The 20,933-nt window shown below is 41.4% G+C and overlaps 2 protein-coding genes and 1 non-coding gene across 4 annotated transcripts; 2 read left to right on the forward strand and 1 right to left on the reverse strand.

Annotated features, from left to right (window-relative positions):
• Positions 1 to 74, forward strand: TRNAI-AAU (transfer RNA isoleucine (anticodon AAU)). The gene has a single exon. It is a non-coding gene; the product is annotated as a tRNA-Ile (tRNA).
• A 1,004-nt stretch (positions 75 to 1,078) lies between these two features.
• ZNF839 (zinc finger protein 839) lies at positions 1,079 to 12,018 on the forward strand. Its single transcript, XM_069018295.1, has 8 exons — positions 1,079 to 1,757; positions 2,669 to 3,574; positions 5,394 to 5,645; positions 6,381 to 6,473; positions 6,823 to 6,975; positions 8,087 to 8,227; positions 8,886 to 9,024; positions 10,656 to 12,018. The coding sequence occupies exons 1-8, from the start codon at positions 1,194 to 1,196 to the stop codon at positions 11,630 to 11,632; spliced, it is 3,225 nt and encodes a 1,074-aa protein (XP_068874396.1). The 5' UTR covers positions 1,079 to 1,193; the 3' UTR covers positions 11,633 to 12,018.
• On the reverse strand, positions 2,979 to 20,911 carry CINP (cyclin dependent kinase 2 interacting protein). Of its 2 annotated transcripts, none has more exons than XM_069018297.1 (6): positions 20,872 to 20,911; positions 19,467 to 19,635; positions 18,142 to 18,268; positions 16,483 to 16,612; positions 14,753 to 15,029; positions 2,979 to 3,067 (listed from the first exon to the last, which is right to left on the reverse strand). In XM_069018297.1, the coding sequence occupies exons 1-5, from the start codon at positions 20,876 to 20,878 to the stop codon at positions 14,827 to 14,829; spliced, it is 636 nt and encodes a 211-aa protein (XP_068874398.1). In that variant the 5' UTR covers positions 20,879 to 20,911; the 3' UTR covers positions 2,979 to 3,067; positions 14,753 to 14,826. The 2 variants fall into 2 exon arrangements, with proteins under 2 accessions (XP_068874398.1, XP_068874397.1); XM_069018296.1 differs by lacking the exon at positions 2,979 to 3,067 and adding an exon at positions 10,994 to 11,083.
• Positions 20,912 to 20,933: the final 22 nt, after the last annotated feature.

Here is a 20,933-nt window from a genome sequence, read left to right on the forward strand (position 1 = left end):
GGCCGGTTAGCTCAGTTGGTTAGAGCGTGGTGCTAATAACGCCAAGGTCGCGGGTTCGATCCCCGTACGGGCCATAAAAGTTAGCCTTTTCCACTTTTTTTTCTCCACTCTCTCCAATTTGTCCCACCGATTCCCACCAACCTCGCGCGGTTCTGCTGAGACACGGTGTCACCTCTACACAAGGGCACGGCCGCGAGGTGGGGTGTGTGTGTGCAGGGCTCGAGCACCCAGGGCGGCTGCAGCACTAGCCGAGCTTCATCGCGCTCCTCCGGCTGATGGAGCCTGGCCGGTCCCGGCAGAGCGCGGATTTCTGTTTCCGCGCGGGCGGCTCAGCGTGCTCGGGTGACCCCTTCGGGCGCTTTTCTGCCGTGCGGATTGCCCTTCGCGCGTGACACGCGCTCCCCCGCCCGAAACCCGCCCGGTGACAGCGAGTGGGGAGTGATCCACAGAATGGGCCACGTTGGAGGAGACCACATCTCGTACAACCTCCCTCCTCAAGCAGACTTGTCCTAGAGCACACGGCACAGGATTGCGTCCAGACCGTTCTGGGATATCTCCAGTTGAGGTAAACTACACAATCTCTCTGAGCAACCTGTTCCAGTGTTCGGTAACCTGCACAGTAAAGTTCTTCTTCATGTTCAGGTGGAACATGCTGTGCATCGGTTTCTGCCAGTTGTCTCGTGTCCTAGAGGTTGGCACCTCCGAGAAGAGCGTGGCTCCCATTCTCTTGGCACAATCCCCTTTAGATATTTATACACAGAGATGGGGCCCCCTCTCAGTTGTCTCTTCTCGAGGCTGGAAAGGCCCGACTCCCTCATCCTCTTCTCGTAAGAGAGACGCTCCAGTCCCACAACTACCCCCCGCTGCCCTGCACTGGACCAGCTCCAGGAGCCTCACGCCCCTCTTGAACTGAGACTCGGTACACTCTGCCTGAAGAGCGGGGAAACCCAACTCGCGGCAACTCCGCCCACAGGTCCCACCTCCAGCCCCACCCGGGGCCAGACGCTTCGGCCGCACCTCCGCCGGTTTTTGCCCGCGCGAGCCGCCGTCGGCGCCGGGCGGCCCCGCCCCGGGAGGGCGCGGCGGGCGCTGCCGGGGGCGCCATTGGCTCCGCTGCCGGTGCCCCGCGCATCCCCCGCGCCGCCGACACCGCCCGGGGCAGCTGCCGATGCGGCGCCCGCCCGCCTGCCAAGATGGCGTCTCCCGGGGCGGGGGGCGCCGAGGCGCCGCCGTCCCCTCCGCCCGCTGAGGACGAGCCCCCCGGGACGCGCGGGGCTCCCCCCGGCGCCGTAGCGGTGGCGGCGGGGCGGGAGGAGGGCGGCAGCGGCGGCGCGGAGCTGCTGGCGGTGACGGAGGAGCTGGTGCAGAGCTTGGCCGCCCTGGAAGCCGGTGCGGGGGCGGCGGCGAGCGGCACCGTGCTGTACCTGCGGGCGGACGGGAGCGCGGCGGAGGGCGCGGGGCTGAACGCCGGCGAGCAGCGGCGGCGACTGGAGCGGCTGCTGGAGAGCCCGGGGCTGCCCCTGCCGCCCCGTCCCGCCGCCGCGCCGCTGGCCCCCGCGGAGCTCCGGCGGGTCATCGAGCAAGTGAGCAAGGCCCAGGAGCAGCTGAAGCCGGCGGCGGCCGCCGCGGCCCCGCCGCAGCCCTGCCCCGCGGGCGGCATCATGCAGAACGCCGCCCAGCAGCTGCAGAGCGTGGCCCAGCAGGTCGCCCTGCAGCAGGACAGGGCCGCCGCGGCCGCCCGCCTCCTCCCGCAGAAGGTAACCCCGGGGGCTGGGGGGCGGGAGGCTGCGGCGCTCCATTGGGGATGAAAGCCACGGCTCCGGCGGGTTTAAACCCTTTGTAATGATTTTTTTTTTTTTTCCCGTTCTCCTCAGTCACACCTGTCCTCGGGTGTAGATTCCAGTCCCGTAGCTGAAAGGCACAGCTTTCAATGTGGTTTAGGAAAATCCGTGTTTGAATGTAGCTAATAGCTGCTGCGGTCAGTATTTCGGTCTGACAACACGTGCAGCCAAGAACAGCTTAGAAGAGCTGTTTCACAGTGGTTAAGTGGTGATACAGAAAGTTAGTGCATGCCTTTCTTGCAGGTGACAGTATCTGGGCTTTCAACCCACGTCTGGGGTGCAGGGTTTGTCAAGTGATTGATCCAAACTGAGGCAGAAATTTGGATGAAGCAGGCAGAACTGTGAGGGAGATGAACAGTAACGTCTGATTCTCTGAATCATCACCACGAAGTTTTTGTGAACTGAACACATACTATAGTATGTCCTGAACTGGTTTTTTGGCCTGTGTCATGTAGCATTGTAGTTCTCCCGTGTTTGGGGTTTGCTGAAGGTTATGAATGTGCCTTGGTGATGGCATTGACCCTGCTATTCCAGACAGACCTGCTAGTAGGAGACAAAGCTGTGACATGGCCTCAGAGCAAACTTTACATGTTTTAGTTGAACATCAGTCACAGCAGTAAATGTGCAGGAAAACCCATAGCTTGGAGGAAGGGAAATGTGTGCTTTGATGTTAAATCTGTGCTTTGATGCATTAAAATGAAAAACTAATGATGTGCAGTGGTTTCTTCATGCTTTGCTTTAAGGTCATGTGTGTATTATCTTGATAAGTATTTATTGATTAATGCTATACTTTTTGTAATTGCAATTCTTCCTTTTTTCCACAAAAGCATCTGGAAGCCATTTGTGTCCAAGTTCAGCCAGGACAGATGAAGGAAACTGAAAGGCCAATGACATCATTGGCACCAATCCAGTCCAAAACTCTAACGCTGAGTCAGCCAGTTGGTAGGAATTCTAGCATACCAGGACTTGGCATTATTAATCCCCACATAATTAGGATACAGCCTGTTTCAGGAACTGAGCAGCAGCAGCTATTCCTGCAAAGTTCTTCCGAGTCTCCGGTTCAGTTGCTTATGCAGAGGCCTTTACCATCTCATGGCTCAGTGTCTGTGAGCAAGATTCCCCCATCTAAGATGGTGAATGGACAGAGGGCTACTCGTGCCACAACATCGGCTTCAAGGTCTCCAAATCCTACCATGGCTGCAGCCAGTTCAGCAAGTACACAATGCCTTGAAAAAAAGCAAAAGGATGACAAGTTAAAGAAATCCTTGAAGGTGAAAACTCGTTCTGGACGGATTTCACGCCCCCCCAAATACAAAGCTAAAGATTACAAATTCATTAAAATGGAGGATTTGGCTGATGGTCATCAATCTGATTCTGATGACTACTCTGAGCTGAGTATAGAAGATGATGAAGAAGGAAAGGTGAAGGGAAAGGATGCGTTATTCAGTTCTTCAAATTATAATCTGAAACCCAAAATGTTTAAATGTCAGACTTGTGAAAAATCTTACATAGGAAAAGGAGGATTAGCAAGACATTATAAACTTAACCCAGACCATGGACAGCTGGAGTCTTCACCTCAGAAAATACCTCTAAATAAGCCTAATGGAAGTATATTTGTGGAAGAGCAAATGATGAGTCCAGCACATTTGGATTCAACTACTGTCACTTTAAATCATGAAAAAGCACTAGCTACCAATCTGGAAGAAACTGTTGATTCAAAGGCTGGAGAACAGGTAAAGTGTTACTTAGAAAAACTGTCAGTTCTTTCATTCAAAGTAGGATGGCAGTTCTGTAGCTGCACAGTCTTGTACTGCTCAGAAATATCCATATTTCTGATATGTAGTCATATCAGAAATATCCATATTTCTGAGCAGTACAAGTTATGATAGACTACATTAGGCAAATTTCCCAGTGAAGTGCTTTAAAAATCAAATTGTCTCTTGCAGTGCTGCAGCAACAGTACTGTTGCACAGACACATATAACTAAATGTTCACTGGGTGCTCATTTGTTACTGGGCTTCTGACAGTTTTCACCTTATCTGCATAAATGACATTCTTTGCATTTGGATAAGAACACTGTTGTTCAGTTACAGCCTTTAGCATGACAGCAACACATCATCTGCTCTCTCATTTTCTGTTGCTGAAATAATGTCATCACAGAAAAATATCTTATTTGGAACACAACAGTGAACTGCAGCTTTTCCTAGAGCAGGTTTTCAAAGTGGGGCTTTGAAACCCTGCACACCAAACACTGGTGAAATTTGAGTCTCTGGGTAGGAAGCTGCCTCAGCTGCAAATTTTTTCCTGTGATGTTTTAAGCTGGTCACTTCAAAGAAAAGTTTATCTTCTAATATTAAAATGACTCTTAACATTTTGCAGCAAGTTGATGCAGCTGCTGGCTAGGAAAAAGTACTCGTTTAGATCTAGGGGTGTCACATTTATTACTTGTGTTTGTGAAGTTGTTCTCAGGAAAGTGAAAATTTATAGCTTAAGGTGCCAGTTCAGCAAACAAACCTTCCTTCATCATCTACACTTGCTTATCATCTCTGGAAAAGGAGAATTGCAGAATGCTGAAGTCTGCTCTCTGAATTATTGTACAGTTTTTTGATACAGATAGGAAGCCAATCAAGATCCCCATGCTCAACCCCTAGTCTTATGACAAATTTAGAACTAATTTAGTAATTTAATCCCTGGATAGAACTGACATAAATTTGCCATTTTTAGAGCTTCCCTAATCAGTAGAATAGTAGGGAGTTACTGAATGTTGGGATGCAAATGTACAGATTATGCAAAGAAGCCTGATGTACCTCAGTACTATTATAAACTCATTTCTTAAAAGATGCTAGAACATTCTTGGAATTTCTAGCTTGGAAGGGAAGATGTTTAAGTAAGAAATCACTCCTTTAAACAGTTAAAAAGTTTTGTACTGAAATAATGATGATAACTTAAAAATAGAAAAGGTATTTTGAGTTTCTGTGTGATCTTATAACAGAAGCTACTTTCTAGCTATGTTCCTAGGAAAGACTGGATTTTGAAATGTGGCAACTGGGCAGTACGTTTTGATATTTAATTACTGGGCTTGTCACTGTTCATGGTGCCGGCGTTTTTGTCTTTTGTATAAAGTCTTTATGCTTTGATGTGGTTACAATGAAACCCAGGTTATTCTTTGAGTATGTTTTACTGCTAATTAAGTTTTAGTTCTACAACTTCTTTATCTAAAGAGGATATATTTTACTTCAAAAATATTAAATGTATTTAACCCGCTTAAAACAGCTCTTTTATTATGTTTATTTAATCTCTTTATTTTGTATGACATCTTGTGGTTCAAAAATGCTAACTTTGCAAATAATGACATACATGTGATGCGGAAATAGCATTCTTAACTAACGTCTTGGATTTATTCCACAACTTTATTTGCAAGTTTTGCTTGTATCCAGCTTTGCATTTTTTTAATATGCTATTATTGTTTGCATAGATGGCAAACTTAATTACAAAACTGTCTTCCTCAAAACTGTTTAAAATAGTGAATAAATACTTTTTCTTTTAATTAAGGCTTCAGAGTCTGAGGAAAGCAGACACTTGCTGGCAGAAAAACCAAATGAAACCAGTTCAGGACACCAGGGACCCGTAACACCAAAAGGACCTGGAAGACCCAGACGACCAAAGAGACGTGGTCGACCCAGGACGGGTGGAAGATCCAGGTGTTCTGGAAGGCTTAGCAGACCTGGTCAGTCCCCTTCAAAGTCACTTAGTAGTGTGTCAGCAGAACACAATGTATTCAGAAGAAAAGCTAGGTTAAAAGAGGTATGGTTCTCTTCTGCAATTACTTCACAAGTATTTTTCTCCCGCCCTATTTTTTTTCCCCCCTTTTTTTTCATCACTTATTTTCAATGAATCATTTTCAAAAAGATTTTTTTTTTTTTACATCCTTGTGTATGGACAAGATGAAAGCCCAAGATGGCTTCTAAGAAGAAAAAATTAAGTTGTCTTTTAAGAAAAAAATATTTCCAACAGAATACTGGAAAAAGGGAAAATGGGAACTCAGTCTGGAAAGGGATTTTTGACATGTAGATATATTCTTGCTATCCTTTTTCTGGAGAAGGAAAGTTACTAGCTATTACTACATATCTTCTCCAACACAGTAAAAGAAGTAATAATAAAAGAACCCCAAAAAACCAAAACAAACCCACAAAGAAGGTCTTGGGGGAGGATAGAATGGGGATTAAAATCCAACTAACACAACTTGTTCTTTGTTTTCTGTGTGTTGTAGATCCTTTATGGCTACTAAAGCTACTGAGGTTGCTGTTCTTTCTATGAATTGGCAACATTTTTGGGACTGAGTTTTGTCTGCACATGAGTAGTAACTGTTCTGAGGTCTTCTAGCTTACCCCATTTTGGAGTTAGTTTGCATGTATTCTTAAAGCTGCCTAAACATACAGCACATCTTCAAAAAAAAGTAGTGATATTTTATGTTCGGAAAATGGGGTGCATAATGTGTGGGCTGCTTTTTCCTAATAATCTCATTCTGGCTTTTGACAGCTAATACAACAATGTGATAATGAAGACTTAATGGAGCTGGCTCTCCCACGTCTTACAAAGCTTGTTACGGTGTATGAATTTCTGTTGATGAAGGTGAGTTTTTATGTAAAAATAGTAAATTATTTTAGGGATACTTCCATTAGTATACATAAAAAGATTACTTTAGAGACATAATTGAATTTCTTAAATTAGTATTGTGCAGCATGTAGATGTTCCACACATCACTTCAGTCTTACATAGGCAAAACTCTCGTAGGTTTCAACTCAAAGCCTTGGCTTTTTGCTGCCTGGTTCAGTGGCATTTTGAATATTGCATAGTCTTTTGACTTGCATGTTTCTATTTTAAAATGTTGAACATAACAAAACTGACAGATCTTAATTTAATCTTTTTTTAAAGTATAGGGAGGGAAAACCAAGCCTTTTTATTCCCCTCTTATTCCTAGGTTGAAAAAGGATATCCAGCCAAAGCTTACTTTCCAGATGTGTACAGGGAATTTGAAGACTTGCATAACATGGTAAAGAAAATGGCTTATGATCACCTCAGTAATTCTGATTCTGTGAGTTGCCAGCAGCCTGTTGAAATAAAAGATGCTAAGGTAATAAAGCACTCTGTTTGGAACTATGATTGGTTTGTTTGCTTGCTTTATTTTAGATGCCTTGCATTTTTCATTTTCTCTGATAAGCTTTCTCATGCAGGTAAATTTATTTGAAGACAACATGATTTTTGATGAGCAAAAGTTTTATTGTAAAAAGTCCAACAATTTACCAAGAAGAAAAAGAAATCCATAATAAAACTACAATTCTAGTTTATGTCAGTGGATACACCTAGAAAGATTAAAACCAATTCTAGCAGTGCTGATACCTGCCTTGCATATCTGGGATAGTATGAAGCTGCATGTTACTGCAAGGTGTCTTTAGCATTAACTGCTAATAAAAGTACATCCTGATGTTTGATCAGGAAGGAGAGGGGGGGTCTATATTTAAAATGAGTGACCTTGATTTGAAGGGATAAGTAGTTTCATTGCAAAATGAGGGCAAACTGAATGCATCTATACAGTTCACAGTGATACCAACAAATGTGAAAGGTAGGGACTGCATTAATGAAACTGCAAACTATTATTTCAGTGACTCCAGATTCATTGTTTATGGAGCTGTATCTAGAAAGACAGATGGAACCTCTTTCTTGCTTCTCTTGTGTGTTCATGTGCATTCTTAATATAGAATGATGCTTTTTAAAAAATAAAAACAAGACCAAACCAAACCCCAAAACAACCTAGCCTTGCGAAGCTGGATAGTAGCACATCTACATAGGGATGAAGCACAGGAATGGAATGTGAGGAGGGGGGAAACTCCTTAACTATGCAGAGATATTCTAAACAGGAAGACTTAAATGTTTTTTATATGATGGAGACCCTCAATAATCTTTATTAAACTCTGCTCTGAGTAACTGTCTCTGGATTCTATATATAACCATCATTCTTTCAAGTTTGCCTGTTAACAGTCACCTTCAGATGAAAATCATGTGTCAGTGTGAAGGCTAGGAGAAAACATGGGAGTCTAAATACTTGCATTGAGCTGAGGTGATTGTCAGGCTAGACATGGTGTAATTCTAGTTCAGTTTTAAGAAAACAAATCTGTATTTCAGCATTTATGTATTCAGATCTGAGAGGCTAACTTTTACTTTTTTCCCTGTATCTGTTTTTAAAGGTTGCTGAATCTCTAGGAATCACAGAAATACTCAGTGGAGAACAGAAGATGCAAGGTGCAGGCTCTTGTTCACAATGTGTAATTAAAATGGTTAGTGAGCAAGTGCCTGAGGATGTACTGGAACAAAAATGGTTAGCTGAGGTATGGAATACCTTTGTGAAAATTAACAATGAAACTAAGACAAATTAAAACTTTTTAAAACACATAATTATTCCTTACAAAATCATGCTAGTATTATCTGAGTCATGTTAAAGTAAGGCTTTCACGGTGTTCAGAAATACTGAAAGTACTCTCTGCTGTGGTATCATAGCAGGGCATATGAACTAACACATTTAGTATGTGCTTTGGGAAGACACTTGGTAGTGTTCAGGACAGAATATCAAAGACTTACAGGTCTTGCAGGGACAAAAGAACTTCGTTGAGGTGCTGGTAACTGGGGGCCCCACAGATTCCAACCTGTGTTAGAGGAAAGGCCTAACCTACAAGAGGCTCAGACGTTGGAGAAGTCATTGCTGTGCTAATTGGTGGTGGATAGAGGGGCATGAAAACAGTTTCTTTCTGACAAGTCAGTTGACAAGCTTCAGTCTGTTTACAGCTGTAGCAGAGAGCTGTGTTTCCTCCCCTTGGAGTTCTGGTGAAGTGTGAGGGCTGTGTTTAAATCCTTACCTTTTAGAAGACCTTTAGTGTAAACCCTGTTTTCAAGGATCATCAGTTCACTGCCATGATGTTTCCACAATTATCTTTTCCAGTATTTTCAACTGTTATAGGGGCAGCAGTTAATCATCTCTTATATTGACAGAGCTCAGGGGAAGAACTGTTGCCACCAGCCAAAAGGACCAAGTTAGAAGATGTAACAGAGAATGTGAACGGTGCTTATGCCAGTCAAGATGAAGTGAAAGAAAAGAGTGGAAATTTGTGTACACTGTTTGAAAAAGATGGTAACCTCTTCAGATTTTCCAGTTCTGTTCTGTTCATGGAGGAGCTGAACAAATCTTTGTTCTTCAGGCTACTGTGGTTTTTGTATTAAAGTTTCATTTCTTAACTTGCTTCCCAAGTCCTTCAAAAGCAACTGTTTAACTGGAAAGGCCTCATGAGGAGGGAAAATTTATAAATGATGCAGACAGCAGTAGCTCAATTCTAGATGCATGATAATCCAGTTATTGATACTAAGGAGCATAGTACTGTCCTCTGCTGTGTGCTTCCTGTTTGTCCTATCCCTCAAAGTGCTTGACCATTGTGTCAGCTGTGGGAGAGCAGAGGAAGAGGAAGCAGAGTGCACATTCTTCCTCTTGGTCCTTGCCTGCTACAAGAGCAGAATTCCCAGAGCTTTGTGGATCTTGGGGGAAATGGAGAGCTGGTGTAGGCTGTCCTATATCCATCATTGGAATACATCTTGTATTGGAATTGAGGCACCATTTTTCACCAGTCTTCAGATGGTTGCCTTTCTTTTTATTATTTCTTCATCTTTCATCCTGCTGCCCTTCAGATTAGCAGGGTAACAGTGAAAGGAAAGTAAATCTGTAGTAAGGTGTGTCTATCAGTACCATCCTCTTTGTAAATACCTTGTTTTGTTGTTGGTGTAAGTGGATTTGCTTTTGCCCTTTGCATGTTTTTCAGTCAATGGTCATTTTTTTTCCCTCCATTAGATTTTCTTTCTCTGAAAGGCTCTCTTCATAACCATGCTTACTTCTTGCTGCACTATGATTTTCTTCTGGGCTATGAGTTTTTAAAATTATATTTTGCTTGCACCTGCTAGTAGGGCGTTTGCTAGTCTACAGCGCAAAAAATTAAAAATAGTCCTTTCTGCAGTGTTACATCTCCTTTGTTGTGCAGTGATATCTTTCATAACAAAAAAAATCTGAAACCAAACCAACCTACTTGTTCCTTTTGACCTTTAATAATAAAGACTGACAGCTCATACCACTGCAGCTTAGTAGTTATTGTTCAACTACCTTCCGGGTTTGGGACTCTGGTCAGGTCCAGGTCAAGTAACTGGTAGAACACTGCATTTCTTGTGGTTTTTACCTTTTCTGGCACAGGACAAAAGTGCCTCTGTGGCTCTTAGCACATTAATATGTAGCAACCTGATGACATGTCTGAGTCCAGGATGTGCTTGATTAGGAATAGAAATTTAAACAAATTTAAATGCTTCCATCGACTTACTAATGGTGATGATGATGAGCAGCTGACAAATTTGTGCCTGGTAAAGTTTATATCTTTTAATGTTACTGGCTGCACAGTGGAAGAAAATTGAGTTTGACTTTCAGCTCAGGTTGTTTTCAGGATTAACAGAAAAATGCTGCCTCTTAATGTAAGGTCTCTTAATATCTCTTAATATAGAAATACTTGATAAAATATCACTATTCAAAAATTCCCTAAATATTTTTATACTGACTTTCTCATTGGGAAGTTCTGTGAAACTCCTGTAAGGTGCCTCAGGTTTGCTAATGTGGGGGAAAGAAACCAGGGAGGTAGTCTAGCTTTTCCTGCAAAATTTTTGCTGAAAAACATTTTTTTTGGCATGCAATATTAGGTTCCCAACAAAATAATATTTCTTTTCCCTTTTCAGGTTTTAATCCATTAAATGGAGAAATCTTGCTTTCAGAAGATAGGCATATCACTTGCTGCACAACTGGAAGTACATTACAGACAGCAGAAGAACATAATTCAGTTGCTGATTCAGGAGTTAGAAACTATGCTGAAAATTCAGGTACCTTCTCCCAGACTGTGGAAATGAGGATAGAGTATCCCCAGCCTGTGAGCATACAGGGAGCAGATCTGGCAGGTGCTGCATCTCTGCTGAACACTGAAGTCGTGCTGCCTGTTGAAGCAGGTGGCTCAGCTGGGCTGGTTCAGGCGCACTTTGTGAGCGGGAATGCGGCGGGGGGCCTGGCAGCTCCTGAACTCCGCAGCTCCATGCCGAAGCAGGCAGTGGGCAGTCAGAGCACTGGCTTACCAACGAGTGAAGAAAATGGTCACAATCCAAAATATCAGGAACTGCAAGAAGAAAACCCTAAATTTGCAATTAAAGAACATTCTGAGCAACTTCATAATGCTGATATGACTGATGACATACAGGAACTTGAAAAAGTTTTTTCAACAAACATTGTGCCAATAAACTACCCCCACAGTGCTCAGGCTGAATCGCATCAGAACACTGTCCAGGGAGCCTCCCTGTCCACTCGTGGGAACCAGGAAAATGCTTTTAAAAATGAGAGTGAATATTCTTCACACGAGCTGGCAAATACAGTTACTGTAGATGAAACTGTAGCTTTTGAGATTTCTGATGAGAGCCATGATTTTTTGTCTCAGGGACATGAACAGATTTTTATCCAGACTTCAGATGGGCTTATCTTGTCTCATCCAGACACTGCTGTTTTGTCTCAGGCGGAAGGCATCGTTATTGTGACTGATTCCAATGGTACTACAATGCACATTCGCACACCCGAAGGGATACCTTTGGAAACAGTGGAAGCACTACTGGCAATGGAAGCAGGTGGCCAAAGTGAAGATATTTTGCTCTCGCAAAGTGAATTGGAGCCATAATTAGAAAACCCTTTAAGCTTTCTTCTGGAAAAGACTGATTATAAAATGTATATTTTTCTAATGTGAATACTGAGATAATTGAAATTTAACTTATTTGTAAACTGTTTCTATGCCCTGTACTTTTTATAACTTATGTTTATATAAATCTAGCAGCATTGCAACCAAAAATTCTAGAATTAACATTGTTCTATTTGCTTTGTATGTTGGGGATGGGTGGAAAGTGGAAATCTTGTCAACCCAAAAACTTGCACTGTTCCCTTTTGTTACATAATTCCTTTTCTCTCTAGCCATCTAAAAATGCAGTAAGTTGTACTGCTGTTCAGCAGTGATGTGCTGTGTACTGGCAAGCTGTATATGGGTAAAATAAAAGCTATATTAAAAATGTGCATTTTCTTTGCCACTGAGATTACAAAACACCATCATTGCACTTTTTAAAAGCTATCTTGAACATTCATTAGCATCTAGACTTGATGCACATAAATCTGCCTGGAAAAATGGGCAGTTTTAAGTATAATCCACACTTCTGCATTCCGGGAACAATGTGACAGCCTAGCTGATCCTTACTGAAATAGGCATTCACTGAGTTAGGGACAAAAATAGCCTCAAACAAGATATGTTTTGTACTGAACAGTTGGAAATGTATTTAAGTTGCTTGTCTAACGTTCAGCCACATCTTTAAAAACTGCTGTTGCGTAGACATAAACGGGAAGGTGCGTAAGTAGTGATCTAATTTTCCTTAATGAGGTACCACATTCTTTTTTTGCTTTAGTCTGTGATGGCCTATTTTTGTTAGACTGGTATTAGACTTTTCTTTCAGATGATGCATCCTTATGAATTCTACCCTTTGACCTTCCTAGTAACTCCACACTACCTTGTACTGTTTAATCATAATACAAAGGGACTGTTTCTCTGAGCAGGGAGAGAACTTGGCAAATTACCTGAATTTTTGTCATACTTTCAGTATGATCCTTGGATCATATTATATTTTTGTGGAGACCTACCAGCATCCTCTGAGGCACTGTCTTTTCTTTCAAGATGTTTAGCAGGTGAAAAAGAACAGCATTAAATGAGCAGACATTACTGAAAAGTGGTAACATAAAATGTTAACCTTAAAATGTGTGTGCCACCTCATTGCTGAATAGATGCAACTACTGGGATAATCAGGCAAATCTGCCAAGCACAGGAGAATTGTACTTAAATCAAGTATGAACACTGATTTTTTTTCATGGTATTGTTACTGAAGAAAACCACTAAAATTGCATCTAAACAAAAGAGAAGACAATTTACAGATTACATAAACTGCTCTACTATGTCCCTTTAAACATAGTTGAGTTAGGCTTTTTTGTTTGGTGGGTTTTTTTCTTGGTTGCCTGAGTAGGAGATGAATTTGATTACCCAAAATGTTGCCTTTTATGAGTAGTTGTGAAAGATACTGTATGTTAATGAGTTATTAATGTGTTACTATTTGTGTCGGGGTTTTTTCCCTCTTTTTTAGGAGGTGGTAATTGCCAGAGGATACAGACCTACCTTGTAAGTGAAGGTAATATACAAAGCAAAGTTCTGCTGGTCTTGCAGTCTTCGACTGCAGTGACCAATTCTTTATGATATTCTTTTGTACTGACTGTCTAATAATTATATCTGAGGGCTACAAATATAACAATCAACTGCTTAGAGCTGGAATGACAAAACATCTCTGCAATGGTTTTGCAGTAATCTTCTGGTGTCCAACAACAGTCAATAAGCAAGAAGGGTCTGTGAATATGAAGACCTGTTCCTGAAGAGCTTCTCTCCTTTTAAGAAGTGAGAACAAACCACAATTACCTCCTGTGCAGAAAATGAAAATTGGCCTCAATTTTGCCTTCCCTATCAATTTGCACATGCTGGGAAATACAATACACCTACTCTCATCTTAAAAGCACAGTTCTATATGTGAACCAATCTTTTCTCCTTGGAAAATATTTTTGAAGTATGGAGATGTTTCCATAGTGACACAGGTCTGGCCCTACTCAGAGGAATTAAGGTGGCTGTTAAACTAGGTGGAACACTTCCACTGAAAAAATAACAAAACCCAACAAAGCTGTTCCTAACTGTATTCTTGAGCTACTGCAGAATTTCTTTTCATATGCTGGAATTGCAGGCTAAGAATAGAACTCTTATTAGCTGCCAGAAACAACCTCATTGTTCAACAGAGCAACATTTCAAGAAAACTTTTCAATTCATGACTGTCTGTCCTGTTACTGCAGGAAACTGATGTTATTTCCCTACTAAGCTTACGAGGTTTCAGCTTGGAGCTAAGTAGGTAAGTGACCCTGCTTTTCCTATCAGTACACAGGAACACACCTTCAAACCAAAACCACTTGACATCAATAACAGTAATCCAAGGAAAAACTTACTGAGCCCCATGACAGGGAGCAAACAATATGGGATAGAGCCTTGATTAAAGAAGGTTTTGTTTTATACAACAGATGCTTTCATGAAACATCTCTTAAAAAAAAAAAAAGTTAAAATTAATTAAAAGGGACAAGACCTTCTTATACAATGACTGTGGAATGCTAAATTGTACTAAAACTTCCTGGCTGCTGGTTCAGGCTTGGATCACTCTCCGAGGGTGAGGTACCCAACATCACCAGAATCAAAACCAATCCAGAATTTACACTATTGTCTGCAAGAGCATTTCAAAACCACATACCAAACTATGTGGATCCTTTTGGAGTCTTCCTTTTGTGCTTCCCTCTCCTCCACTTATAAAGCGAGCACAAAAAACATTTGCCCTGTTAATTCATGCAAAAAAATCCCCCATGTAAAGATCAAGAAGTGTTGAATTTTGATGGCAAAAGGGACCATGTAGGTATGTTAGGCTGTCCAGACTTGGGAGGAAGTAACATTTTTTGCTGTAGCTTCTATATGCATTGAATCCCCCCAGACCATCAAGCAGTCCTTACCTCTTTGTGATTATAGAGGACTTAGCCTCCTACCTGTAGCCTCTGTGTTGCCCTAAAATAGATAAAACCAACCAAAACCAGATTGTCCCACACAGGAAAAGGAGTATCAGCTGAGACAAAGTAAGGAATACAAATAGAGAAAAATATTTTTAATAAGTTTTACAAAAAATCAACTTACTTGGTAAGCCTTGCAATTTGCCAATTCAGTTTCCTGTAAGCATCACTAGAAGCAGCCATGTAACCTTTGGAATTCTAGCACTGCCTGTGTCCTGTTTCCAGCAGCATGGCTTCAAGCAGCAGTGTGCTGCTGTTCTCAATGTAAGGCTGATACAACCACGATGATAAATACACCATCATCAGATCCTGGTCAGCAGAATGAGCAATGTCTTGCACAATTGTTTGCTTGAGTTTTAGTTCCTTCTTGTACATTTCAGAGAGCTTCAGACAAACCTCATCTGAAATGGATTGAAAAACCAAACACATTGACCAGAACATTTCAGCAATTCTCTAAAAGCTAACTTATACTTGTAATATGTGGATCATAAAAAACCTCTACCTTACATAAGCTATTCCCTCAATTTAGCCTTTTCTTTTTTTTACAGCATTAATCATGTTTTTACATTAGAATATAAAATGCTAAACAATTTGGGATATATTTTACACACTTCTGATTTTGACATGAGTCCCCATTTAATTATAGAATAAGCAGTGGCACTGGTTGTCAGGACCCACTGTAATATTATCAATTACAGCTATTCCTCAAATAACCAAAATTTGATTTTAAAATTTGGTAATGCTATCCTGCAATACAAGCTTCACATTTTAGAGTCCCTCTTGATTTTAGTTAATCTAAAGGATGCTCTCACATACTGTGATGCACTTCAGCAATGAATGATCAGCAATGAGTAACACCAATAGTGAAAAACAACAGTAAAAATCCCCAACAGATCAAAACTGAAGTGTTTATTGTAAAAGCTGTTACTGGTTATGTTAGTAATAATGTTGGGGGGTACAAATGCATCTGTAATCTTTCATTGTTTGACTTCTTAAAAAGTAACTGCACAAAGTATTTTTAAAGAAAGACTGATCTTGTGTTTCTAACTTACCCTGAACTATCACTGCCTTCAGAAGGATTTAGTCTTTCATGGAGTAGACAGCATCACTAAATGATTCAGTCACAATGGGTGTTTTGACAGCAGCTGTCTTTGTCATTCTTATTCTTTTAAGCTGGCAGAAACTAATACATAAGATTCCTGCTAAACTGTGGTAGTGAAGTACAAAGCAGGGCTTCACAGAGGTATGATTTTCACTTCACAAAACAGGCAGTTGTCTCACACGCAATCAGGCTTCTCTTGAATTCAGTTTTAAAACTGGGGTAATACCAGTATGGAGGCAGTACCTTTTGCCATCAAGTGAATGCTGAAAGAATTAATATTAACAGTAGACTGTAACATTTCTTTACTTGTCTTGACTTACACTGATATCAGAGGTATTTTTCTTTGGCTGCTTGAGAATTAACTGAGGTATAGCTTGCTCTTTGCATTCAAGGATTTAATTTCAATGTCAAGTAAGAAGTCAAGTAGTTAAGCCTGCAGCTTAACACCAGCAAGTTGCAAATACATCTCTGCCTGCAGAGGATGTGGCTGTTGCAGCTTGGACATTGTAAACTGCTGACAAATTTAGTTCTATGCTGTAATTGTTGCATGTCAGACAATGCTTGGCAGTCATCAGCAGTAACCCTAAACCAAGTGGTGCATTCATTTGTTTATTGATTGGTCAATTGTAAAGGAGACAGCACTCTCTCCCTCTCAGGCAAGACATCCAGATGAGAGGGCTTATTTTTCAGTCATAAATTAGATACACTGATGACACAATGTAATTAGCTAAGATAATCAATATTTTACTTACAGAAGTATGGTGTGGGCCATGTATGAAAGAAGGGTGCTGTGCAATTCCCAGCTCCATGGTGGAATGTTTCCAAGTCACAGATCGCTTTAGTAGTCGAAGTAAGCTTTTCCATTTTCAGTTGTATTTTTGTCTGAAAATGATGAACATGGAACGTTAATGAATATCTCAGGAACATTAGGCTACTTTAATATTAAGCATTTTTAAAAAACACACTATTTGTGAAGGCTATTTAGTATTAATGTTTCTAACTCACATTTTTGTAACTCCAGACAGGAATCAAAGCTGGAATCTATATACAGATTTAATATGAGATACTGTGAAATTCTGAACACTGCAGATATGACTCTGATTTTGCACATTCTTTTGTTTCTCTCATTTAGAAATATACTAGAGCCCTTTCATTTTTTCACCTCCCTAGTTTTTCCTATAGCAATTTAGCACTGGGGAAAAACATCACACAGGTGTAGCACAAGCCCTATCATTTTTTCTAACATTACCATATCGAGATGACTTTAATTTCAAAAGATCAGCAGCAGGTGAGAAAAGCAGCTCAAGCTACTACTGACAATATATCTAGGCTGGTCTAACAGCTTGCTTCAAAAAACAGTTCATTCTATCCACTTCCTTCATGTTCACCTTACTTTGTGCATTTGGGTATGAATATTTACACCAAAATGAAGCTTGCAGGCAGTATCTTTAAGTCAAGCAGCTAACCACAGATACAGCTATGAACCTATAAGCTCACATAAACTCCTAAGGAATGAAAAATAAATTAGGTCAAAGTAGCTATGTTTAGTATCCAATCTAACACTGGCTGCTTAGACTCCTCTGTTACTCAGGAAGAGTAAAAAATTTCATCAATGCATTTATAGTCTGAATACAAAAGCACCTCAAGGAAAAAAAAAGGAAAAAAACCCCCACATTTTCCCCACAGAACAAAATCTGAGGCAAATCTACCCAGTTTCCTATTTTTTCTAAATACTGGAGGACTGTATCCTGTCTATATAAAAAAACAGATCTACCATCCTTTTAATGGGGCCTCCACTTTGGCAAAAGGCTATAGAAGCTATTTTTGATAAGAATTTAAAATTACAGTACCAGGCAGAAAAAAAAAATTTTGCTTCCTGTCAAACTGACAGGTGACAATAATTCCTAGCAAGGTATCCAGAAAAAAAGGTGGGTTACATAATAATTATCTTACTCCACTCTCCAGAGGAAGAGATCTGCACAGCAAATGCAGGTAGGCAGGCTAAAAATATGACTACATTGTCTGATCAAAGACAGCTGCACAGGTATGATGGCAGGTAAAGCACTGCTTTATGTTTTGCTGTTTCTTTTGTTCTAAACAGAGGGACTATCCAGGATGAGAAAACAGAAAACAGGTGCAGCTTTGGAATGCATTCTTTCTATGATTTGTTTCCAGATCACTTTATAAAGGGGGGAGTAGAACTATAAGCAGACAGCAGATGTAAAACCAACTTTCAAATTTACCAAATAAATGGTGCACTCTGGATTTATAGTCATTAAGGTTTGAAGCCAAAGAACTATAAATGAAAATCCCAATCTTCTGTCTACAATAAATACTTCAGGACATTTCCTTGTTACTTGAGCACGCTTAGAATTGATTCATATTGACTAAGCCTGAAAAATGAGTATTACCATATGCTTTAAGGTCTCTAGTAATTCTGCACAACAATTGTCCAACTCTTCATTGTATTTTGGGGTTGGCTTTTCAGGTTCTGTGGCATTGTTATCACATGCTATCTCCAGTTTGTTGTCTTGAAATCTAAAATAGAAACATAAGGTAGTGTAAACAACTGCATATAGGTTTACTTGACCAGTGCAGATTTTAAATCCTTGTGGTCTGATCCTACAAAATCTCTCTCTCACAGGCTGTTCATGAGAATTCCTACATAAAAACAGCACAAAGCATAGCTGGCCATGTGAGCAAATGGGGCTAGTGCAACAATCTTCAGAGAAAAACATAACTACACTACCTTAGAATATGTGCTTGAAAAAACATTTGCAGGTGTTAAGAAAACACTTTTTCCCTCTTTACCTTGCCCCTGTGCTGGAGGTTGTTCTCTCATAATTGACAAGGTATGCCCAAGCTTCAGCTGCTCCACGGGATAATCTGGTGCCTCACCACAAACTCACCTTTGTGTACAATTTAAGGCAAGACATTTATTTATCTGTGACACCACAGCAGCCAATGTACAGACACCTGCCCCATCTGGCAGACTTTCCCACACCAGCTGTAAACTTAGACCAGAGAGTAAAAACAACATCTGGCACCATTACAGCAAAATATTCCTCAGCTTGTACCTGCCAGAACCCTGTCAGACAAACCCTCTTCAGCTGTCAGGACCCTGGAGAACCTGCTCAAAGCCCTGTTAACTAAGGTTTTTCATTACAGCACGAAAATAAAAGCTCTACCAAAGTGGGGGTTTTTCAGTTTTTTGGTGGGTTTGGTTTTGTTTTGGAGTTTTTTTATGGTGGTTGTGGTGTGGTATTTTTGCTCTTTGTTGGTTTTCTTTTAAATCATCACTGTTAAAACCTTTTTGTCTGTACAAATCAGTGATTCTTTCTTAAAATCTTCTGAACTTTTGACTTGAGTGAAACTTGGTAATACTCGCCTCACTGTAAAATGTGCGAGAGAATAAGGGAACTCACATGGGCTGAAGTTTATAGAACTAGATTTTAACTTGGTACATTATATAAGGATTTAAAATACATTATGTTTGACTATGTAAAATAAACATCTCTAATTTCTTGCAAATATCATTACTATATGAGACATTATTTGAATGTAAATAGTTTCTGTAACCAAAGAATGCAACTGCTGGGTTTGATCTAAGAGCTAGTTTATCCACTGTGACATGTTATTTCCCGATCACCAAAAAGAACTTTCTAGTGAAGAAAGCAGATTATTCTCTCAATAAAAGCAATCTTTCTGCTATCTTTACTTGAATTAGCATACTTACTGCTCACTGATCCTCATGTTGACTATTTTGTTTGCCGTAGTAAATCCATTATCATTCAGTCTCTCCCATTTCATCATTAAATTATGCCAGTCTGCTGCATTATCTTTAATTTTTCTTGCACTGACAGATAAAACAGGCCTTCTTGGAGTACTATCAGGAGGGCTTTTTGCTGTATGAGAAAATAAAGCTATTGAAACCATTTAAAGCATATAGAAACATAGTGTCCAGCAGCTATTTGTGTTAAGGATTTCCTTGCTTTACTGGTGAATATTGATTAAAGTAAAATGCAATTTACGTTAACTGTCTTTGATCATGAAATCGAATTCCTCATCTATTGCTATTTACAAGAAAACTGTATTATTAAACAAATGCAAGCACATTCTGAGATGTGATGTTGCAGCATGGACGGCTGTAGTGTCTTTGTAGTGCTGGAAGATCTAGCAGTCTACTGACATCAAATGACAGATGCTTATGCAGGGTATGACAGAAAGAAATCATGGCAGCAATTACTGTGCATGCATGCAGTGCTCATGCCATGAATGTCAGAATTAATTCACAGCAACACATGAGCTGTAAGAATTTGGGGGAAGGCTGGGTCCCGCTGAAGGCGGTGGGTGCTTTATTGCTGAGCAGAAAGCCCTCGTTTCGTGGTGTCTGTTTGGAGGCCAGACAGCTGTAGGAACCCACTGCACATCCTCTGATCACACAAAGCAGGCCCTGCCCTGGCAGCCAAAGCAGGGGTCAAAGCCAAGCCAGATGCCGTGCCTGAATGTTTGCTGGCTTCAACTTTTATCCACAGAGATGTCTGAAAAGAGTTCGTCACATAAAAAGATGTAAAGTCCACACAGAATCGTAGAACGGGTCAGGCTGGGAGGGACCACAGTGGGTCACTTGGTCCAACCTTCCTGCTGAAGCAGGGCAATCCCAGAGCACGTGGCACAGGATTGCGTCCAGATGGTTTTCGGGTATCTCCAGTGACGGAGACTGCACAACCTCTCTGGCCAGTCTGTTTCAAGGCTCAGTCACAGCACAGTAAAGAAGTTCCTCCTCATGTTCAGGTGGAACTTCCTGTGCATCAGTTTCTGCCCGCTGTCTCTCGTCCTGTTGGTTGGCACCACCGAGAAGAGCCTGGCTCAATTCTCTTGACACCCACCCTTTAGATATTTATTCACAGGGATGTGGTAACAGACATGGGGAGACACGGGAGTCCTCCGCTGCACCCGGGGCGTGAGCGAGGTGCTGGGCACGGTGCACACCAGGGCGTGACAGTGGCGGCCCGGCGGGCTGGCAGGGCACCACAGGCACATTAAACCTCGTTAGTTTGCTGAGAAAACGCCGAGACGCGGCCTCTGGCTGCTCCCCACCGCCCCCCGTTCGCTCCCCCCAGCTCCCCCCCTTCACTCACCCGCCATGGCGGCCCCACCGCCCCGCGGAAGTTCGCTCACGTCCGGCCCCGCCCAGCCCGGC

This window comes from Aphelocoma coerulescens, chromosome 5 (genome assembly GCF_041296385.1).
Source record: "Aphelocoma coerulescens isolate FSJ_1873_10779 chromosome 5, UR_Acoe_1.0, whole genome shotgun sequence".
Classification (NCBI taxonomy): domain Eukaryota; kingdom Metazoa; phylum Chordata; class Aves; order Passeriformes; family Corvidae; genus Aphelocoma; species Aphelocoma coerulescens.

What these genes read in the sequence shown, in the direction of transcription:
- CINP (XM_069018297.1), bottom strand. An exon ending in TAGAGACCTTAAAGCATATG is followed by an intron (nt 16,613 to 18,141) that starts GTAATACTCATT and finishes CATCATTTTCAG; the next exon opens with ACAAAAATACAACTGAAAAT. An exon ending in ATGGCCCACACCATACTTCT is followed by an intron (nt 15,030 to 16,482) that starts GTAAGTAAAATA and finishes AATCCATTTCAG; the next exon opens with ATGAGGTTTGTCTGAAGCTC.
- ZNF839 (XM_069018295.1), top strand. Translation starts at nt 1,194, where the DNA reads ATGGCGTCTCCCGGGGCGGGGGGCGCCGAGGCGCCGCCGTCCCCTCCG. An exon ending in CCCGCCTCCTCCCGCAGAAG is followed by an intron (nt 1,758 to 2,668) that starts GTAACCCCGGGG and finishes TTTCCACAAAAG; the next exon opens with CATCTGGAAGCCATTTGTGT. An exon ending in ATGAATTTCTGTTGATGAAG is followed by an intron (nt 6,474 to 6,822) that starts GTGAGTTTTTAT and finishes TCTTATTCCTAG; the next exon opens with GTTGAAAAAGGATATCCAGC.